The sequence below is a fragment of the Trachinotus anak genome, unplaced genomic scaffold (assembly GCF_046630095.1).
Source record: "Trachinotus anak isolate AG129_WGS33_773 ecotype Australia unplaced genomic scaffold, CSIRO_AGI_Tana_v1 ptg000009l, whole genome shotgun sequence".
NCBI lineage: Eukaryota > Metazoa > Chordata > Actinopteri > Carangiformes > Carangidae > Trachinotus > Trachinotus anak.
In genome coordinates this window covers 4,636,179-4,659,767 of record NW_027273860.1, presented here as the reverse complement: position 1 = coordinate 4,659,767, position 23,589 = coordinate 4,636,179, and the positions used below count along the sequence as shown (strand labels likewise).

The following is a 23,589-nucleotide window of genomic DNA, read 5'->3' as shown; positions in this document are numbered from 1 at the left end:
ATTACTATGAATCGATGAGTATTGAATATTTTACTTTTTGTCTGTTCTTTCATAGTGAGGCAAATGAGACACTTGCTGTTCTTCTGACTGACAAATGCCCTCTGGAGCTTATGACAACTCAGCCGTCCACTCCAACCAACAGCAACATTGCAACTTCCGAAGCCTTACCACCATCTGTCCCTGAGAACACCCGACTGACAAACACAACAACCGAAAATACCACAGTAGTTCAACAGAAAAATGCTTCACAAGGAGCAGCGCAGCCTAACATGACAACTTCACTCAGAACAATTAAACATACACAGTCCTCAACAACACAGCCCGTCCTTCAAAGAGCCTCACAAAACATAACTGTAACTGTGTCTGACAGTACAAAAATACAGCAAACAGAATCTGATGACAAAACATTGCCCACTGAAAATACAACACTTCAAACCACAACCACAGTACAACAAAAGACAACTGAATTTGTAAAGTTACCCTCTGTCAAATCAACACGACCCAATGCCATAACCTCCGCCAACCACCTAACATTACAAACATTACACATACGTGACAAAACAACTGCTATGACTGATTCAACTGCACTGTCTCCCAATCACACACCACTGTACAATGTAACAAAAACAGATGCATTTACACCCTCCCCAGGTGACATAACAACTTTCAACATGACTACAGCTGACACAGTGACACCTCCTCCAAATTACACAACAGTGTCCAGCATAACTACAGCCAGACCATTTACATCCTCTCCAAATAATTCAACAGTCTACAATGTAACTACAGTTACACCTCCCATTGACACAACAGTGTACAACGCAACTACAACCGTACCATTAACACTGTCTTCCAATGACACAACAGTGTGCAACACAACTACAACTGGACCATTTACACCTTCTCCCCATAACAAAACAGTGTACGACATAACTACAGCTGAACCATTTACACCTTCTACCAATGACTCAGCAGTGTACAATGCAACTACAACTGAATCATTTACACCTTTGCCCAATTACACAACAGTGTACAATGTAACTACAACCAAACCATTTACACCTTCTACCAATGAAACAATGTACAATGTAACTACAACTGGAACATTTACACCTTCTACTAATGAAGCGACAGTGTACAATGGAACAACAACTCGACCAGTTACACCTTCTCCAAATAACACAAGAATGTACAATGTAACTACATCTGGACCATTTGCACCTTTGCCCAATAACACAACAGTGTACAACCTAACTACAACTGAACCAGTTACACCTTCGACCAATAACACAACAATATACAATGTAACTACAACTGGACCATTTACACCTTTGCCCAATGACACAACACTGTACAATGTAACAACAACCAAACCATTTACACCTTCTGCCAATGAAACAACAGTGTTCAATGTGACTACAACCGGACCAGTTACACCTTCTCCCAATAACACAACAATGGACAATGTAACTACATCTGGACCATTTACACTTTTGCCGAATGGCACAACAGTGTACAACCTAACTACAACTGAACCAGTTACACCTTCGACCAATAACACAACAATGTACAATGTAACTACAACTGGACCATTTACACATCTGCCCAATAATACAACAGTGTACAATGTAACATCAATCAAACCATTTACACCTTCTGCCAATGACACAACAGTGCACAACCTAACTACAACCGTACTAGTTACACCTTCTACCAATAACACAATAGTGTACAACCTAACTACAACTGGACCATTTACACTTCCACCCAATGACACAACAGTGTACAATATAACAACAACTGGACCATTTACATCTTCTACCAATGAAGTAACTGTGTACAATGTAACTACAACTGGACCAGTTACACCTTCTACCAATAACAAAACAATGTACAACCTTACTACAACTGAACCAATTATACTTTTGCCCAATAACACAACAATATACAATGTAACTACAACTGGACCATTTACATCTTTGCCCAATGACACAACAGAATACAACCTAACTACAACTGGACCACTTACACCTTTGCCCAATGACACATCAGTGTACAATGTAGCAACAACCAAAACATTTACACCTGCTGCCAATGAAACAACAGTGTACAATGTAACTACAACTGAACCAGTTACACCTTCTCCCAATAACACATCTGTGTACAATGCAACAACAACCAAACCATTTACACTTTCTCCCAAAAACACAAAAATGTACAATGTAACTACAACTGAATCAGTTACACCTTCTCCCAATAACACAACAATGTACAATGTAACTACAACTGGACCATTTACACCTACGCCCTATGACATAACAGTGTACAACCTAACTACAACTGAGCCACTCACACCATCTCTCAATAACGCAACAATATACAATGCAACTAAAACTGGAGCACTTACACCTTTGCCCAATGACACATCAGTGTACAATGTAACAACAACCAAACCATTTACACCTTCTGCCAATGAAACGACGGTGTACAATCTAACTACAACTGAACCAGTTACACCTCCTCCCAATAACACATCAGTGTACAATGAAACAACAACCAAACCATTTACACTTTCTCCCAATAACACAAAAATGTACAATGTAACTACAACTGAACCATTTACACTTTCTACTAATGAAAAAACAATGTACAATGTAACTACAACTGGACCATTTACACCTACGCCCAATGACACAACAGTGTACAACCTAACTACAACTGAAACAGTTAAACCTTCTACCAATAACACAACAGTATACAACCTAACTACAACTGGACCACTTACACATTTGCCCAATGACACAACTGTGTACAATGGAACAACAACCAAACCATTTACACCCGCTGCCAATGAAATGACAATGTACAATGTAACTACAACCAGACCAGTTACACCTTCTATCAATAACACAACAATGTACAATGTAACTACAGCTAGACCATTTACACTTTTGCCCAATGACACAACAGTGTACAACCTAACTACAACTGAAACAATGACACCTTCTCCCAATAACACAACAGTATACAACCTAACTACAACTGGACCACTTACACCTTTGCCCAATGACACATCAGTGTACAATGTAACAACAACCAAACCATTTACACCTGCTGCCAATGAAATGACAGTGTACAATGTAACTACAACCAGACCAGTTACATCTTCTCCCAATAACACAACAATGTACAATGTAACTTCAACTGGAACGTTTGCACCTACACCCAATGACACAACTCTGTACAACCTAACTACAACTGAGCCAGTTACACCATCTCCCAATCACACAACAATGTACAATGTAACTAGAACCAAACCATTTACACCTTCTGCCAATAAAACAACAATGTACAACTTAACTACAACTGAACCAGTTACACCTTCTCCCAATAACACAACAGTGTACAACCTAACTACAACTGAGCCAGTTACACCTTCTATCAATAACGCTACAATGTACAATGTAACTACAACCAAACCATTTACACCTTCTGCCAATGAAACAACAGTGTTCAATGTGACTACAACCGGACCAGTTACACCTTCTCCCAAGAACACAACAATGGACAATGTAACTACATCTGGACCATTTACACTTTTGCCCAATGACACAACAGTGTACAACCTAACTACAACTGAGCCAGTTACACATTCTACCAATGAAACAACACTGTACAATGTAACTACAAAGGAACCAACTAAACCTTCTCCCAATGACACAACAGTGTACAACATAACTACAACCAAACTATTTACACCTTCTACCAATAACACAACAATGAACAACCTAACTACAATTGGACCATTTACACATTTGCCCAATGACACAACAGTGTACAACCTAACTAAAACTGAACCAGTTACACCTTCGACCAATAACACAACAATGTACAATGTAACTACAACTGGACCATTTAAACCTTCGCTAAATGACACAACAGTGTACAACCTAACTACAACTGAACCAGTTACACCTTTGCCCAATGACACAACACTGTACAATGTAACTACAAACAAACCATTTACACCTTCTACCAATGAAACAACACTGTACAATGTTACTACAATGAAACAGTTTACACCTTCTCCCAATGACACAACACTGTACAGTGTTACTACAACCAGACCAGTTACACCTTCTACCAATAACACAACAGTGTACAATGTAACTACAACTGGACCACTTACACCTTTGCCCAATGACACATCAGTGTACAATGTAACTACAACCAAACCATTTACACCTGCTGCCAATGCAAAGACAGTGTACAATGTAACTACAACCAGACCAGTTACATCTTCTCCCAATAACACAACAATGTACAATGTAACTTCAACTGGAACATTTGCACCTACGCCCAATGACACAACTCTGTACAACCTAACTACAACTGAGCCAGTTACACCATCTCCCAATCACACAACAATGTACAATGTAACTAGAACCAAACCATTTACACCTTCTGCCAATAAAACAACAATGTACAACTTAACTACAACTGAACCAGTTACACCTTCTCCCAATAACACAACAGTGTACAACCTAACTACAACTGAGCCAGTTACACCTTCTATCAATAACGCTACAATGTACAATGTAACTACAACCAAACCATTTACACCTTCTGCCAATGAAACAACAGAGTTCAATGTGACTACAACCGGACCAGTTACACCTTCTCCCAAGAACACAACAATGGACAATGTAACTACATCTGGACCATTTACACTTTTGCCCAATGACACAACAGTGTACAACCTAACTGCAACTGAGCCAGTTACACATTCTACCAATGAAACAACACTGTACAGTGTAACTACAAAGGAACCAACTAAACCTTCTCCCAATGACACAACAGTGTACAACATAACTACAACCAAACTATTTACACCTTCTACCAATAACACAACAATGAACAACCTAACTACAATTTTACCATTTGAACATTTGCCCAATGACACAACAGTGTACAACCTAACTAAAACTGAACCAGTTACACCTTCGACCAATAACACAACAATGTACAATGTAACTACAACTGGACCATTTAAACCTTCGCTAAATGACACAACAGTGTACAACCTAACTACAACTGAACCAGTTACACCTTTGCCCAATGACACAACACTGTACAATGTAACTACAAACAAACCATTTAGACCTTCTACCAATGAAACAACACTGTACAATGTAACTACAATGAAACAGTTCACACCTTCTCCCAATGACACAACACTGTACAGTGTTACTACAACCAGACCAGTTACACCTTCTACCAATAACACAACAGTGTACAATGTAACTACAACTGGACCACTTACACCTTTGCCCAATGACACATCAGTGTACAATGTAACTACAACCAAACCATTTACACCTGCTGCCAATGCAATGACAGTGTACAATGTAACTACAACCAGACCAGTTACATCTTCTCCCAATAACACAACAATGTACAATGTAACTTCAACTGGAACATTTGCACCTACGCCCAATGACACAACTCTGTACAACCTAACTACAACTGAGCCAGTTACACCATCTCCCAGTAACACAACAATGTACAATGTAACTACAACCAAACCATTTACACCTTCTGCCAATAAAAAAAACATGTACAACTTAACTACAACTGAACCAGTTACACCTTCTCCCAATAACACAACAGTGTACAACCTAACTACAACTGAGCCAGTTACACCTTCTATCAATCATGCTACAATGTACAATGTAACTAGAGCTGGACCACTTACACATGTGCCCAATGACACAACAGTGTACAATGTAACAACAACCAAACCATTTGCACCTTCTGCCAATAACACAACAGCGTTCAATGTGACTACAACCGGACCAGTTACACCTTCTACCAATAACACAACAATGGACAATGTAACTACAGCTGGACCATTTACACTTTTGCCCAATGACACAACAGTGTACAACCTAACTACAACTGAGCCAGTTACACATTCTACCAATGAAACAACACTGTACAATGTAACTACAACGGAACCAGCTAAACCCTATCCCAATGACACAACAGTGTACAACATAACCACAACCAAACTATTTACACCTTCTACCAATAACACAACAATGAACAACCTAACTACAACTGGACCACTTACACATTTTCCCAATGACACAACAGTGTACAATGTAACAACAACCAAACCATTTGCAACTTCTCCCAATAACACAACACTGTACAACCTAACTAAAACTGAACCAGTTCCACCTTCAACCAATAACACAACAATGTACAATGTAACTACAACTGGACCATTTAAACCTTCGCTAAATGACACAACAGTGTACAACCTAACTACAACTGAACCAGTTACACCTTTGCCCAATGACACATCAGTGTACAATGTAACAACAACCAAACCATTTACACCTGCTGCCAATGACACAACACTGTACAATGTAACTACAAACAAACCATTTAGACCTTCTACCAATGAAACAACACTGTACAATGTAACTACAATGAAACAGTTTACACCTTCTCCCAATGACACAACACTGTACAGTGTTACTACAACCAGACCAGTTACACCTTCTCCCAATAACACAACAGTGTACAATGTAACTACAACTGGACCACTTACATTTTTGCCCAACGACACATCAGTGTACAATGTAACAACAACCAAACCATTTACATCTTCTCCCAATAACACAACAATGTACAATGTAACTTCAACTGGAACATTTGCACCTACGCCCAATGACACAACTCTGTACAACCTAACTACAACTGAGCCAGTTACACCATCTCCCAATAACACAACAATGTACAATGTAACTACAACCAAAACATTTACACCTTCTGCCAATAAAACAACAATGTACAACTTAACTACAACTGAACCAGTTACACCTTCTCCCAATAACACAACAGTGTACAACCTAACTACAACTGAGCCAGTTACACCTTCTCCCAAAAACACAACTGTGTACAACCTAACTACAACTGAGCCAGTTACACCTTCTATCAATAACGCTACAATGTACAATGTAACTAGAGCTGGACCATTTACACCTTTGCCCAATGACATAACACTGTACAATGTAACAACAACCAAACCATTTGCACCTTCTGCCAATAACACAACAGCGTTCAATGTGACTACAACCGGACCAGTTACACCTTCTACCAATAACACAACAATGGACAATGTAACTACAGCTGGACCATTTACACTTTTGCCCAATGACACAACAGTGTACAACCTAACTACAACTGAGCCAGTTACACATTCTACCAATGAAACAACACTGTACAATGTAACTACAACGGAACCAGCTAAACCTTCTCCCAATGACACAACAGTGTACAACCTAACTAAAACTGAACCAGTTCCACCTTCGACCAATAACACAACAATGTACAATGTAACTACAACTGGACCATTTAAACCTTCGCTAAATGACACAACAATGAACAACCTAACTACAATTGGACCATTTACACATTTGCCCAATGACACAACAGTGTACAATGTAACAACAACCAAACCATTTGCACCTTCTCCCAATAACACAACACTGTACAACCTAACTAAAACTGAACCAGTTCCACCTTCGACCAATAACACAACAATGTACAATGTAACTACAACTGGACCATTTAAACCTTCGCTAAATGACACAACAGTGTACAACCTAACTACAACCAAAGCATTTACACCTTCTACCAATAACACAACAGTGTACAACCTAACTACAACCAAACCATTTACACCTTCTACCAATAACACAACAGTTTACAACCTAACTACACATGGACCATTTACACATCTGCCCAATGACACGTCAGTGCACAACATAACTACAACAATGTACAATGTAGCCACAACTGGACCATTTGCACCCTCTACCAATGACACAATAGTGTACAATGTAACTACACTCAGACCATTTAGACCTTCTCCCAATGACTCAACAGTGTACAACCTAACTACAATCAAACCATTTACACCTTTTACTAATGACACAACAGTTTACAATTTAACTACACTTGGGCCATTTACACCTCCTCCCAATAACACAACAAAATACAATATAACTTCAGCTAAACAACTTACACCTTCTCCCAATGTTTCAACACTCTTCAATGTAACTGCAGTTACATCTCCCACTGACGAAACAGTGTACAACATCACTACAGCCAACACACTTACACCCAATAATACAACAGTGTACAACGTAACTAGAGTTGCACCTTCTGCTAATCACACAACAATGTACAATGTAACTACAGCTGCCAACAAGAACTTACAAAATGGCACAACAATAAGCACGTTTGTACCTTCTCGTAATTATACAACAGGAAACAATGTAACTGCAGTCTCGAACAACTACATAACAGCAGAGAATGTCTCAACTACTACTGTATCTTCAAAAAACATAACCACTGCACCCGTCAGGGAAACACAACAGAACACAACTAGTCCTCATAAAAACACAATTATGTCTACCACTGCTTCACAATTTGAAGAAACTCTAAATATGACTTCTGTTGTGGTAAACACCAATAAACCTACAGCTGCTCTGAAGAACAACCAAACTACCAATCACACCACAGCAAATGTGGTTTACAGCATTACAGCCTCCGTCCAAGATTACACCAACTCCACCACACCTTCCATCAGCACTGATCCCATCATCAATCACAGCGTAACAACAGGAATCAACTTCAACCTGAGCACAACTGCTAACAGTTTAACCACTGTTTTCAACATAACAACAAAAGAACCAGGAGTCAGTGTAACGACTACAGCAGCTACTGCTCCCCTTGGGCATATAGCCACAACTTCAACCACAACCACCACTACTACCACTACTAGTACTACACATCACCCAACTCCACCACAGATTAACACCACTACTGCTGTGGTGTCCTCACCTTCTGCAACAACTCTCCAAACCACCACTCTCACCAGCACAACCACGACCACCACATTGACTGGTATGTAAAGCTCAGATTCTAAGATTTTAATTAGTAGTCTGATTGAAGCTGCACAGGAAGGTTTGGTGGACCAAAATGGCTCTCACTTTTATCTATAGAGACAACGCAAAGTCAAGAGGCACAGGAGCAGCAAGCAGACGCGCTGCTGGAGCAAACACAGGATACATCCCAGCTCAACTCCTCTCAGGTGAAGCTACTGATTTTACTGAACAGTGCACTGCTGGATAAAATGTTGGCATTTTAGCATAAAAACTACGTGGCACTCTTTCTTGAATGCTTAATAAAGTAAAGTTTCGAGTGATGAATTTGTCATTTCTGAGGTATGCTCTGTAATTTGATGGATGTTACAGGTGGGGCAGATGGTGGGGCAGTTGGAGAAGCTTCTGGATGGCCCCACTGTCTCGCAGGCAGTGGGAGAGAAAGCTGTCAACGTCATCAGTAACCTGATGGAGGGTGACTCGATGGCCCTCTCTGCATCTGCTAATAGGTACCCTCATCTACACATACATGTACACATATATTCACATACATGTGAGTTTCTTTACATGTTTCATCATCTTTCCATTGACAGACTGATTCAAGTGGTGGATAATCTGGGTCTTAAGCTGGTTGTCAATGGCGACAGAGGAATCCTCTCTTCAAATTCACTGGTTCTGGCAGTGAGGACAGTGGATGGGACCAACTTTCCAGCAACATCTGTCAACATCTTCAACACTGATAATGTCCAGGTAGCATAGGTTAGGATATTCCTGTGTGAAAATACAGGACAGAGATATAAGATATAATTCTATAAAAAGGTAGAAAGATTAATATCTGTGGCAACTTTACCACCAGTCACTTACCTAAAGTTGTCAAGGCTACACCATCAGTTTAAATCAGTGTGTTCACTGTGGATTCTCTCACTTGATCTAATGAAATTTCATACAATGAACACAATGTCTTCAAAAACATAACTATTGCAGTAACCTTTTGTTAACCTTTTGATGTTTCCAGCTTCGTGCTCACAGCAGGTCAAGGTCCAAGAGGTCAGGTTCTGCTCTGGGGTCTGTATTCTTGCCCTCCACCCTCACTGCAGGTCTTAGTCCTGAGCAGCAACAACAGGCCAGAAGGGTCCAATTCACTTTCTACACTAAAAGTGCCTTCTTCCAGGTAGATTCCCATTGTTACATCCAGATTGGACATCAGTTGTTGCTCAAAAATGTTTTACAGGATATGGGAATATTTATTCGTGTTCATTTAATGATTTCTAAGCAACTTTTCTCAATAAAGTCCAACATTTGTTTTTATTTTAAGAAAAGGACACAGTTATGACAAAAGATTATGTAATAAAATGTTATTTACTGAGCAATTACTGTGCTGAATTGAAACCAAACTGAAATATCCCCTCACCTTCATAATGATTCCATCTATCGCCTTTTTTGCAGGATGCAGCCTTAGATAATGAAACCCTTGTCAGTCCAGTTCTGGGCTCCAGTGTTGCCAATCTGTCAATAAGCAACTTGACTGAGGACATTCAGTTTACCATTCGAAACATCAACCCCATACACGTGAGTGTCGACATAAAAATCGATATTATTTTCATGAGCCCATTCGTCTAGACTAGAATCACATCATAACTCGAATGCCACAAGTAAGTGCCAATATTTCGATGGTGAGACCAAAAAAGGAAGCTAGTTTAGTATTCTCATAAACATGACATGGATTGCATTGTTTTGTATTTATTATAAGAATCCCTGTTTGCCAGTCCACAGCAATAAACTTCAAAAAATTCTAAACTTTTAACATTGTAAAGTCACAATGAGACTATAAACACAACACACCTTTTCTCATTTATAAATGTAATAAAATGTGGCATGTTTTCAGTGATCTTATCAAAATAAAAGGTCAATTGTAAATTACCTGCAAATAAATTAAAGTCATGCTTAATAATCAGCAGTAAAAGGTTACTAAAACTTTTCTCCTGGTTTGCAGGGGAATTTTGTGGCCTCCTGTGCATTCTGGGACTTCACCCTGAACGGTGAGCACATGAATACCAAATCAGGTTGGTTAAGAGCCAAATTGCCACAGGTATGAATATTCTTGTTTGTGGTGTTTCTATTGTGTAGGTGATCGAGGAGGCTGGAGCCTTGCCGGCTGCTTTGTTGTCAATGCCACGCCCGAGGAAACAACCTGCAGCTGCAACCATCTCACTTCATTTGCAATACTGCTGGTAGGTGTCTTTGTGTGACAATAACACTATCAATATATAGTATTTTACAATCTTGTAGTTTTTGTTTGAAGAATGGATAAGAAACAGCCTACAGTTGTACAACATGTCTTCTCTGTATATTTGTCTGTACCTTGTTCTCAATACAGGATTTGTCCAGAGAAGGAATAACTGACCGTCAGCACGCACAAGTTCTTACTTTCATCACCTACATCGGCTGTGGAATCTCTGCTATTTTTCTTGCTGTCACCTTACTGACATACCTTTCATTTGAGTGAGAATCCACCTCTTTACTAAACCAAGATTACTTCAATCTGAGCCTCATCAGAGAACCATTATAACCTGACTCCATTCCTCTATTTCTATTCTTTGTATTTAAAAAAAACAAAAAACTCTGTCTTTGCAGAAAACTGCTGCGAGATATTCCTGCCAAAATCCTGGTCCAGCTCTGCATGTCCCTCCTCCTCCTCAACCTGGTCTTCTTACTGGATGGCTGGCTGGCGCTCTATCCGGCGATCGGGCTGTGCATTAGCACCGCCTTCTTCCTGCACTACTTCCTGCTGACATCATTCACCTGGGCTGGGCTGGAGGCTCTGCACATGTACCTGAGCATCGTCCAGGTGTTCACTCCTTACCTGAGCAGATACATGCTCAAGTTCACACTGATGGGCTGGGGTAGGTACTTTAAACCTGAACTCCAAAATGTTGTGACTTCAATTCTTCCAGTCAGGAGCCTGTAAATGTGTGATGAAGACAATATGTAATCTAATACACTTCTAAAATATGGTTTTGAAACACATACTTCTTTTTAAACTATTTTTGTTGGATATATTGTGATGGTTCTGCTAATTAATATCCTGGTGTTTGCAGGTATTCCTCTTCTCGTGGTGATCATTACAATATCAGTAGACAAAGACAACTATGGTCTGGTCACATATGGAAAATACACAAATGGTACTTCAGATGACTTGTAAGTTACATTTAAATTATAACTACCTTCATATAAACACAGGTTACATTTTTTTGGGGCAAAACTGTTCTTATTTGTCTTTCACCTAAATGTTCTCCCAACTAGACTATAAGAGAAAAAGTAATGCATTTCTGCAAATACATATGTAAGATCTGTTCAAGGGTGGAATCCACTGGTACAACTAGTAAACAAAAGCTGCACTTAATCAGATGAAGACAGTGAAAAATTAAGAACCATATCATTATAAAATTCTCATTTTCATAATGTTTTCTTCTGTTCAATATTTAAGATCTCAAAGATTTTAAAGGAACAGACAAACTTAATGCTGCTCTGTGGAGTTTCATCATAAACAAACAAGTTTACGCACGCCAAAATGCATCGTGCCTGTTCTTGAGCTCTAACTAATGTGCTCAATGCATTTCCGTCCTCAGAACACTTTCAAAGCCAGAACTGTTTGTATCCACGTTTACTAGCTTGCAGTCTTCTTCTTCAAAAGTCACAATCTCCACAGGGAAACTTTAACAATAAATCTGAATATTTGTCTTTTTCCTGTCATTGTTGTATTTGGTGTAGCATAGTCGGCTTTGCTGTGGTCTGTCTATAATGCTGAAACATTCAACTTAAGTCTGTATTTACTGGTCAACTCCCTCTCACTAAAGTAGTTCGAACAGACTGAACAAAATGTGACAACCACCTGAAAATACTTTAAGACCCATACCAGACACCCAAGCAATGCCATGCCATGTTAAACACAGAACCCCACAGCACAAACCTAGAAACATGATTATTAAACTCTGGTAATCGACCTGAACAACATGCCAAATACCTTGTAACTCCCTAGTAGGCATGCAACAACCAGCTAGTAATGCTTGACCAAACATTTGGCAAATCCCTGCCATTAACTTAGTCCAAGTGAGTTTTATTCACACAACAAGCATTTGAAAATTGAAATTTTCCAGTAGTTAACATTTCTGCTCCCATATGTGTCCATCTGTAGCTGTTTCCTGCGTAATGACATGGCCTTCTACGTGGGGGTGGTGGCCTACTTCCTCCTTATCTTTGCTCTGTGCCTGTTGGTCTTCATTGTTGTGATGGTCCAGCTGGCACGGATCAAGAAGCAGAACCCTCAGAACCAGTCTCCTAACCGGGGATTGATGACTGACCTGCGCAGCATCGCTGGCCTCATCATCCTGCTTGGCCTCACGTGGGGGTTCGCGCTGTTCGCCTGGGGACCCCTCTACTTACCCTTTGTTTACCTTTTCTCTATACTCAACTCTCTGCAAGGTGAGACCTGTATGAATCTGCTTCAGAATCCTTTTCTGAAAAAAACATACTACACAAATGTATCCAAAATGCTATTATTTTGCTGTTCATCTTGTTCTGTATAGGTTTCCTTGTTTTTGTTTTCCACTGTGCTGTAAAAGAGAATGTCCGCAGGCAGTGGAGGACTTATCTCTGCTGTGGGAGACTGCGACTGCCTGAAAACTCAGGTGGGCACCCTAAATGTGTTCTTATACTTCTGATAATTTAATTGGACATGTTAGGCCAGGGACTTTCGAACTGTGAGCAAGTTACTGCATGAGGTGAAAGGTACTGGTACATGCTGGTTTCTGAAAGCAGCTTTTTGTAGTTTGGCCTGCTGATTGGGCCCATATATCAACACGGTCAGCAGTTGGAGCTGCTGCAGAGACTGTGATACACCGCTCATGGATTCAGGGAAGGTACTTTACAAGGGTTAGTGTTTGATGTTTGATTGCCCATCAATTTGCATCACACACTGGACTCCTCTGAGTCATAATTTAGTCAAATATGAAAACACGGATATGATACATGATAGTTTTAGATTCAGTGTGACTTACATTTTCCATTTATATAATTATCTTATCTTTATGTCCATAAATCTGAATAGAAATCATGGAAAAGTGACACTCCAAACTTGCCTGAAAATCATCACATTTTTATGTTTTCTTCAGTATCAAAATAATCCAGTGATAGTCATCTGTACATCCATGAGTACATTGTAAAGAGGAACTGCTTATAGGTAATTCAGCATATTTGCTGAGACGTAAACAAATAAACGTTGCTCAAGTTGTAGCCACTTAGTTCAACTCACTGACTCCATGGCATCATCCCCCATAGCATTCAGGGAAATGTATCCAGAACTTAAAGTATGCTTATTGATCAAATATTAGTTAGACAAAAAACAAATCCATTAATATTAACTGTTTTGATATTCATTTTAATGGATGTAAATATGAATATTTCCACATTGATGAATCTGTCAAATTACAAAAACATGATTTTTAATGAAACAACTCATGTAGACTGGAGTCGGACGGCCACCCAGAACAACAAGAATCAGTCAGTCGCCATGGTGGCCACTTCTGCTTGGCCCTTAACCTCACGAAGCTCCTCTGTCATCAGCGACAGCACCAATAGCAGTGGTATGTTTCCAGTGTTTGACCTGCAGTATTATAAAACGTATACACATTTACATAAACATAGACAATAATACTCTGAATGTGTTTGTCCCTCACAGGCTCTGTGTTTGCAGACAGCGGAATATCCGACGGCTCCAACAGCGACGTTGTCCTCAACGAGCTCCACAGACGAAATCTGACACTGCAAGGCGAGGCCTGACAGCTATGTCAAGCGTTCATTTGTGATGGCAGTAATTATCTGCTCTGAGAGGGCCGAGAGGACAGACAGAGATTACTGATCTCCTGCTGATTGAGTAAACAAAACACAGTAAGCACAAGAGTGGATTCTCATGGGGTTCGAAGAAATCCGAAGATGAAGGTTTTAAAAGTGTAACAAAGGTCAAGAGGACAGTGAGAAGAAGTGAGACTGAAGTCCCTGAGGTGAAAAGTGTTACTTGACATCATTTCTACGTTGACAGTAGGGTATATGAAGTAGTAAGTGTACAGCAGGTGGATTTCTGACTGAACATTTGAATTATTTCACTGTTACAGCTGCGACTCATATTTCTGCTGACTGTAAAACTTATTTAAAAGCTCTTAGAATTATTACTGTAAATATTAAGAATTATATTGGCGTTATTTTCAATCTGCAGGAAAGGTTGAGACATGTTAGCCTATAACACATTCTGTCAACATTGTGAGGCTATTTTGTTGTTTTTTGGTGGACTTCTTTTCTTTATGAACATAATTAGGGAGAAAAGAAGATATTTGCAGTGTTTTTTTCTATTGAACAATGTTCCAAGGACTGTTGCCTCTATATTTTCAATAAAGAGTCAAGTTTACGCCCCTCAAATGAGGGCTGTCAAAAGGCACTTTGAGAAGGATTCTCTACCTTTCATAGAGGTAAGGTGGATTGAAGGAAAATGTGCCAAAATTTAGTGATCACAATTTCATCTTATCTATCTTTACAAGAGTATTTGAGTGTTTATTCCTCTTTTTATGTGAGATACTGCTTTATTTTAATACAGTACGGTGTTGATGTTCACTCATGACATGTTTGATTGTTCTTAAACTATATGTATTAGATATTTTTTTCAGCAAAAGAGAAGACATGAAGTATGACGTGAGGATTTTCCTGTATTTTTTAATAAGGACAGATTTGACTAAATGTCCTTGTGGAAGGACATGTGCATGCCATGAAAGAGCAGATAATAAACCTTCAACTTATTACCTGTCTAGTTTGTCTTTTTTTTTTTTTTTTGAGTCAGAGAGTTTCACATCTACATGACATCTTTACATCTTTAATCAAACCTGTTCAACAGGAAAACCCACCAATTACAATCCCGGCAGACTCCCCTCTCATCACAGTGCTGTGTCACCTTCAGCAGAGCGTCTCGTGCCCACCCAGCGCCGGTTCAATCACAGCCTGTGAAGGTCGGCCGTGGAGGTTGGCAGCACTTAGCTGTAAAAAGTTTTTACACAAGTTCAAATCTCAGAACAATGTGACCTCTATTGTGAAGCAAATAGGAGAGCACGCTGTGTGAGAGGCATAGAGGCAGACACGCAGATGTTTGTGATGAGCATGAATTCATTTCATTCCTGATTCCAGTACTTGGCCAAATTTGTGCAACCACTTGAAGTAATAATCAGCATGACTATAATTGTTAACCCTAATGTTCTGTTAGGTTCCTATAGACCTCAGCTCATGTTTAAGAGCTCACAAAACACACTGAGCAGTGTTTCCTCAGCTTGATATTTCACAGCTTTTCCCAATTTTATGATAATTGCTTATAGACGTGATTTTGATCTAATAAGATTTTTCAGAAAAAGATACATGTCTTCTGACCCAAGCTATAAAACATGATTAAATACAATGGATTATAAAGTTCAATACTTCTGTAAACGTACTTAGTCACTTTCTGACACGGCTGTATTACATTTCAGATTTTAATAAGGTCTGATGAAAAAACAATTTTGAGAAAATGTTTTTAAAATTATATTTACATATACAGTTGAGGTATCTGGGACCCAAACACAATTAACTACTACTGCCCGAGCTGCCATCAATGTGTGCACACATTCTGTGGTGGACTTTTACTTTTTGAAATACCGTGTAAGTGTAGAGATCAAAACAAATATGAACTGGATTCTTTCATGAAAAACAAATTCTGATCTCAGTGAGACTTTACCCTGGTTAAACAAAGCCAAAAATAAATGTGGAAGGCTCCTGCACACCCTGCAACTGCACCCATCTTCCACCAGAGGTCAGTGTAATCCCACACCTTTCTCAGTCACATCACAGCAACTGTAACTCATACAAAACATGACTGAGCACTCTCGCCACTCACACCATTGCTAACACGCACACCTAGTATTTACCCATTTCCACCATGTTCTTCTGACCACCAAGCAGCTGTACTGACAGCAATTTGATGTTCAGTTTTAATTAAGGGAAACATTAACACTAGTTACTGAAGAAGACAAGGACTTTTTTAACAAGATCCCACTTACAATCCTGTTTCCCTGGATTCATGCCTCCTGCCACATTATGTAAAACAATAGAACCAGCCACAATACACCGACTTACATAATCCTTAAATCCTTATTCCTTGTAGATTATTCATATATGCATAACACTCTCCTTTCTGTCTCTGCTGTGATCCTGTCAGATTCAATATCCCAGCTTTCTGACAAGCAGTATGGATGCAGAATAAATCTATGTCTGTGGTTCACTTGACTAATTTGCAGGCAGATTTTACTAATCACACATCAGTCAAAGGAGGAAGCTTCTTTTTTTTTTTGTCTGGAGTTTTAATTAGATTTAAAGGTTAACTTTTAATGCAGCTGTGCCAGCGCGGCCTGCGTGCTTTTACAGCCTCACTAATGGCCAACGCCGGGGAGGGGTTAAAGAGAGAAAAAAAATACACATATCCATCAAAACTGATTAACATTTCAGTTCTAAATGGAAGTTTTATGACTTGTCTCAGGGCATGGAGAAAACATACATAAATAAATTCCTCTCCTTAATGTTCATTTACAAAGGATTGACCCCCTTCACCTTGCTGTGACATAGAAATTCATGCTCTATTCTCTATTATCGCACAGCATCAATATTTAATCCGGGTCAAATGAAAGGTCTGTCTCTCCCTGGGGGTTGCTTCCGCAGCTTAACTCCTGACCTGCATTTTCATCTGAATCATGCCAGCAGTTTTTCAATTTGTTTAAAGAAAGGTGTTTACAAGCCTACACGAGTTTACACATGTGAAGAAGCTGATAGGATTTCTTTTCCCTCTGTGCAGTTGATGTGTTTGTGTAGTTTTAGAGTTAAAGGGTGCAGGCAGCCTGCTTGTAGTCACAGCTGAGGAGTGTATCGATCACTGGCACCTCAGCAGCTGTTCGTTGTTGAGCGCTGGCTCATTCAATCACTGCCCTCCACTCTGATTTCCCAGCTGTCTGAAGACTCACTCTGCACTAAATTTCGCATCACATCCCAGGCTGCCACAGCTACGGTAAACATCCCAAAGCAAAGCAGTGAAAACAAGTTCCACTGATACAGACGCGCTTGCAATTCCTGGACTTAAATTATGCACTTAGAGAGATGTACTCTGGGATAAATCATAACTTCAGATGTTGGAAAGTGTGCTATCAGTTCTGTTTTCAGTACTTTACCTCTAACATTTATAACTTTTACTATTACTTTTCATATCTCAGGATCAGTAATTCTGAGATATTGCAGTTTGCAGGCTTTAGATTGCAAAATATCTGAACTTACATCACTCAGCTCACTTGACACACAGAGATACAGAGAGGTTTGATTTATTCATTTCAAGTCAAATTAAATATATATATATATTTCTGCCTCAAAAGAAGGCCTCTATATCAAATACATAAATGACAAAGGGTTTCTTGGTAGTATTCAATAGCAGTTTCTTATAGTTGATTAAATCTAAATAGATTAGATTAAACTTTACTGTTGTTGCACCCAGTAAGCACCAGTTCAACAAAATGCTGTTTAGCATCATGCTAACAGTAGCAATAGTGCAGATACAGATTTATAAAGATAAAGTTATGTACAGATTGAATAACAAATGTATAGGGAAGTAAAGAAAGAAGGGATGTAAGTTTGATACATGAAAAATTAACAAAATAAAACACAAAGGAACATAATTCCAAAATTCTGTACAATATAATATAATATAATATAATCAACAACATTAATATAATAATATAATATATACAATAATATAAACGTTTAAACCCCTTTGATAGTAATATTTATCACATAAAGTGAATTGAATGACAGATACTAGAAATAGATAAAATAAGTTAAAAATAACAATGCATGGAGTGCATAAACTCAAGAAAGAAACTTTTTCTTTAAGATCCTCTGGTAGTGAAAATGATAAGTGACCCTATAGTGTTGTTTGACACCACTAAGGATTGTTTTTATGTGTATCTCCCATGCATGACTTATTATCATAATAAAAGTATTGTGTCTGAATTACTAGCTGAGGAACAATCTGTATTAACTTATGTGGCAACGGAGGGCAGTAAAGCACAAAGAATCTGAGCTCAGGCCCCAGCAGCTCTCACTTCTCTGTGCATCACTGTGTGTTTATATGTATGTGCCCATAAATATCTTTATTTGATATTAATTTTATAAACATATCAAAGAGCTTAATTCCTGAACTCTCTCTGCCTGGTGTACCTTCATAAATTTTGACGAACACGTCGATGTTCATATACTATCAATCAGACACTGTTTCATCTTTTAATATAAAAGCTGTAAACCATAATCCAGCCTGCACAGAGAATTGTTCTGTTTGAAACCAAACAGAATGGCTAATAACATGTGCACTCCCCGGTATCAGCAGAAATGAAAGTCCCCTCTGGGAACCATCAGATCAATGAGGCAAACCTCTCAATCAAATGTTGATTGAAGGGAGTCACTGAATCGGCAGGATCTTTATTGTTTGGCAAAGTGGGAATTTAAAGTTGTGTTCATGAGCTTATTGTCCTCCAGCTATGGCAGGCCTTTGAAATTCATAGAGAGGTAAAATGTGTGTTTGCATGTATTAGGTTGCATCTAAATGTGATGCACCAGTTTGGGCAGCTAAAAAGTCAAGAAAGGGAAGGCATGAACGCTGAGCTGAACATGTGCGTCAGTCGACACTGTTGTTGTACCTTTTTTTTTCTGTAGTATGAGTAAGAGCAGACTCACATAGCTGAATGTACCTTCAACCTTTCTGGACATCCACATCCCAGACAATGTGGTGTAAAAAGAAGAACTACAAAGAGACAGACAGGAGAGGCAGAGAAACATAGTTACACAACACATTTCCCCAAACCAGTGGAAGTCTTATTCAATACCTATTTGTTCAGCTTGCATCAGCAGAAAGGAGGATGGTGTCCTTGTTTTTTTTAATCATGAAGTATGTATTGTTAATAACCTGATGTGACCAGAGCAAGAAGGACAAATATGAGTGCTGCTTTGTCCCAGAGGACGCATCTGTCCCTACAGATGGACCTTTATTTTGTGGCTCTAACAGGATATGAGTGACATTTTATTGATTACAATAACATAATCAGTCCCTGTCTACTGAGCATCAATGATATCTGTGAGGTGAGGTGCCTGAGCAGAGCTCAAAAGATACTAAAAGACAACACCCTCCCCAGCCACAGCTTGCTCACCCTGCTGTATCTGCTGCCGCACCGTAAGACTTCAGAGCAGTTTCTTCCCTCAGGCTGCAAGACGAGTGAATTCATCCTCCACACTCCACTGCCAAAATAGTTTTGTTTTTATGGCTTGATTATTTATTCATTCATTTGTGCAACTTTTGTTTTTTTGTGAGTAGAATAAATTTATGACATCTGTAATTCCATTTTCCAATCTTGTGTTGCATAATGATAATTAAATATAATATTGAATAATCCTTTGAATGTCACTCATAAAAACATCTTCACATTCTACTTACATACTATTAACTGAATAACATTTTCAATGCAGGACTTGTAGCCTACTGGAGTATTTTCACAGTGTGATATCAGGGCTTTTACTAAAGGGGCTATATGTAAGTTTTCTCTGCTGCCGTCTTACTTGCCGGTAGCAGGTGGTGGTGCTTCAACCACTGTTATCTTTACAATCCAAAAGGTTATAATGCACCTTCTGAGCAGTGCTACGTCTTCAGGACAGATTGGAGGCTACAGTGAGTGGCTGTCGGACAGTGAAGAGACTGGCTCAAATGTGCAGTGGTTAGCATGCTAATTTTAGAAGTAAAACCGAAATGATAGAAGCAAGAGGCGATGTTGATGTTGGTTTTCACCACAGGAAACAGCTCCTGGTGAATAAAGGAATTGATTTTGATGCCAAACTCGCAAATTGATGCTAATGTTGGTATGTAGCAATAGCAAAACTTACCAAAAGCTCCTCTGAGGAAAGGATCTGAAATCTCTTTTGACCACTGTGGTACTTTCTAGACCCTTTACAAACCAGTGTCTTTTAGATTCTCACCAGCTCCTTCTGTCAAGGCCCCAAGGCTCAGCCAGAACATATAAAAGACTTCTTTTATTCCCTTTGCTATACAGACTTTGAACATAAAATGACTGCATCAGGGAACACTTGGTATTTTGTAACATTGCTCTCTGATATTCATACAACTGGTGTACTGCTACCTGCTTGTTTGCACCGTTGTATGTTGTGTATGTTGTATATGTTGTATGTTTTTAATGGTGTGTTGCGTTATGTGAAGGGTATGCATTTTTTACTGTGCTTTAGAAGAAGCCAAAGATAAATTTCCACTGAGGTGGACAAAAGTCTATCAATAAATCAATGAGTTATTCTCATCTGTGCAATTCAAGTTAAGTCCCCTACCATGCAAGTACACAAAGATATCCAGTGTACACCAACAATATAATTTATATGTAGAGTATGGTGCTGCTTTTTACTTTAATTTCAGGGTCTAATTAAGATTTCAGTTATGTTTTTTTTAAACTTCTTAGATACCTTTATGTCGTATATTTTGTGATTCTTGTGTGTCTTAAGCTGTAGACCTGCAATTTCCCATTGGGATTAATAAAGACGATGGTATCTATCTATCTGGAGGAAGCAATGCACCTAAGATAATTAGAGATATTATTAACTTAAGGTGAAGCTCACTGGGTGGAGATGGGAATGACCAACCAAATGTAGTTTTAATCGCTGAAACAATAAATGTGGTCATGAAGGTTTTCCCTCTGCACCTAGAGAATCTATCTATCTATCTATCTATCTATCTGTTGTTCATGTTCCCTCTCCTGCCAGTCACCTGACCCTGCTCCTACCTGCACACCTGTCCCTCATTACGTCATCAAGTCACACCTATCGCCTATCAAGCTCCTGTCTATAAAATACAAGCCACTCCCCCACTCCCAGTTTCCATGTTGTCAATGTTCAGCACTTCCCCATTGTGCTGCTTTCTTAGCTTTGTCTGACTGCCTAATAGGTTGTGAGCACATTTTCAAGTAACGTACCTTTAATTCAGCCTGCTCCACCTGGGTGTCTGCGTTTAGGGGGTCTTCTCTCTTACGAAGTGCCTGCGCTGTGATACACGCTCCAAAATCATGTAAACATTGGATGTGTTTTTCTTTATTTTTCCATTTGTATACTCAAAACCATGAATGGCTTTCTTGCTTGTTTCTTGTTTTTCTTGATGGGCCTTTAATTTCTCCTATTGTATAATCCATCCATTCTCAAAACATCGCTCCAGTATATAGCATGCAGCTGGGCCTGATCTTACATTAATTCTTGTCAGCGCTCCATTTATCAGTTAGACTAGAAATTGTGTTTTGTTTTGCTAAATATGATATCTAAAAATGTTTTCCAGTAGTATCATTTTAAATAATGAAACTAATGAGTCCTTAAACACAGTATTTCACTTTGACGTCTCAGAAGTCAAAACTTTTTTTTTCTTTAATGGAAATATTTTGAAAAATGTCTGGTTCTTTGACAAGCAGGCTCATTTAAACTAGTGCTGAAGACGAGGGAAATTACATCCTTCTTAGTGCTGGCTGTCAGCCGCCCCGGGGAGGGGCTGCTCCATACACTGTTGGCATGTGTGATAACGAGACATTTGAAATGCAGATATTAAAACATCAGTCGCATGTGCAAATTCAATGTGACTGCATGTTTGTGAACAGATCAGATCTTTGGGACGGTAGCGGCCACTGACACTGCCATTTTCACACAGTGGGGATTTGCCTTGCCAGCACACTAGAGTCTGAATGCTCGGTAAACAGAACTGGTGGGGTTCCATAAAGACCAAATTAAGTTGAAGCTCCAGAGAAAATAGTTAAAGTTGCTTAATTTGAATGTCCAGTGGGTATAACTTTCCTAAAAATCATTAATTCTGGTATTAAGTCAGTATAATGAATAAATTTAAAAAGATAAAAAGCAGCAAACATCTTACACTGTATGTTATGCATATCTTTAAGTTGTCCTCATATGTCAGCTTCTCTTTTAGAATGCATCAGATGAATGGCATGACCATACATTCATGAACATGTTTATCATTTCACATACATACGTACAGCTGCAATCGAAGAACAGCTCAAATATTAGCAGTGAAACCTGATGCATAACAATTAACAATAAACATAGTGAGTGTAAAAATATAAAGCAAGTATTGCAAGTCAAGAGGTAAAATATGAGAAAATATAAAAAAAAATAAAAATAAAAATGAGTATTATTGGTAATACTAAATGGTATTCAAAAGAACGTGTTTTACAGTTTTGTGCAGGAATGCGCAGCAGGGAATATGCATAAGATGTACAGTGTGGTATTTGTACTTAAACATAAGTAAAGGATGTGAAAGCTTCTTCCATATCCATGGACATGATGAATCTGCCACTGGCTGTTTATTTACATTCCCACTCAGATGAAAGAGAGCCTCCCCCTGTCAATGCACTGACATCTCAACCCTGCTGTGCTACGCTTATGAATATTTGACCTGCTCCCTTCGGACACCAAATATCCT

At 39.0% G+C, this 23,589-nt stretch overlaps 1 protein-coding gene across 2 annotated transcripts in view; it reads left to right on the top strand.

Annotated features, from left to right (window-relative positions):
• adgrg2a (adhesion G protein-coupled receptor G2a) overlaps window positions 1-15,806 on the top strand; it is a 28,776-nt gene extending 12,970 nt beyond the window's left edge. For both annotated transcript variants that reach the window (XM_071484651.1, XM_071484650.1), the window contains 15 exons: window positions 56-8,982; window positions 9,081-9,169; window positions 9,333-9,469; window positions 9,554-9,710; window positions 9,976-10,131; window positions 10,407-10,529; window positions 10,954-10,999; window positions 11,088-11,191; window positions 11,338-11,462; window positions 11,595-11,863; window positions 12,059-12,158; window positions 13,156-13,442; window positions 13,547-13,648; window positions 14,483-14,602; window positions 14,698-15,806. In XM_071484651.1, coding sequence (XP_071340752.1) covers window positions 56-8,982; window positions 9,081-9,169; window positions 9,333-9,469; window positions 9,554-9,710; window positions 9,976-10,131; window positions 10,407-10,529; window positions 10,954-10,999; window positions 11,088-11,191; window positions 11,338-11,462; window positions 11,595-11,863; window positions 12,059-12,158; window positions 13,156-13,442; window positions 13,547-13,648; window positions 14,483-14,602; window positions 14,698-14,798 — 10,843 coding nt within the window. In that variant the 3' untranslated portion in view covers window positions 14,799-15,806. The remainder of the gene's footprint in view (window positions 1-55; window positions 8,983-9,080; window positions 9,170-9,332; window positions 9,470-9,553; window positions 9,711-9,975; window positions 10,132-10,406; window positions 10,530-10,953; window positions 11,000-11,087; window positions 11,192-11,337; window positions 11,463-11,594; window positions 11,864-12,058; window positions 12,159-13,155; window positions 13,443-13,546; window positions 13,649-14,482; window positions 14,603-14,697) is intronic.
• The last annotated feature ends 7,783 nt before the right edge of the window (window positions 15,807-23,589 follow it).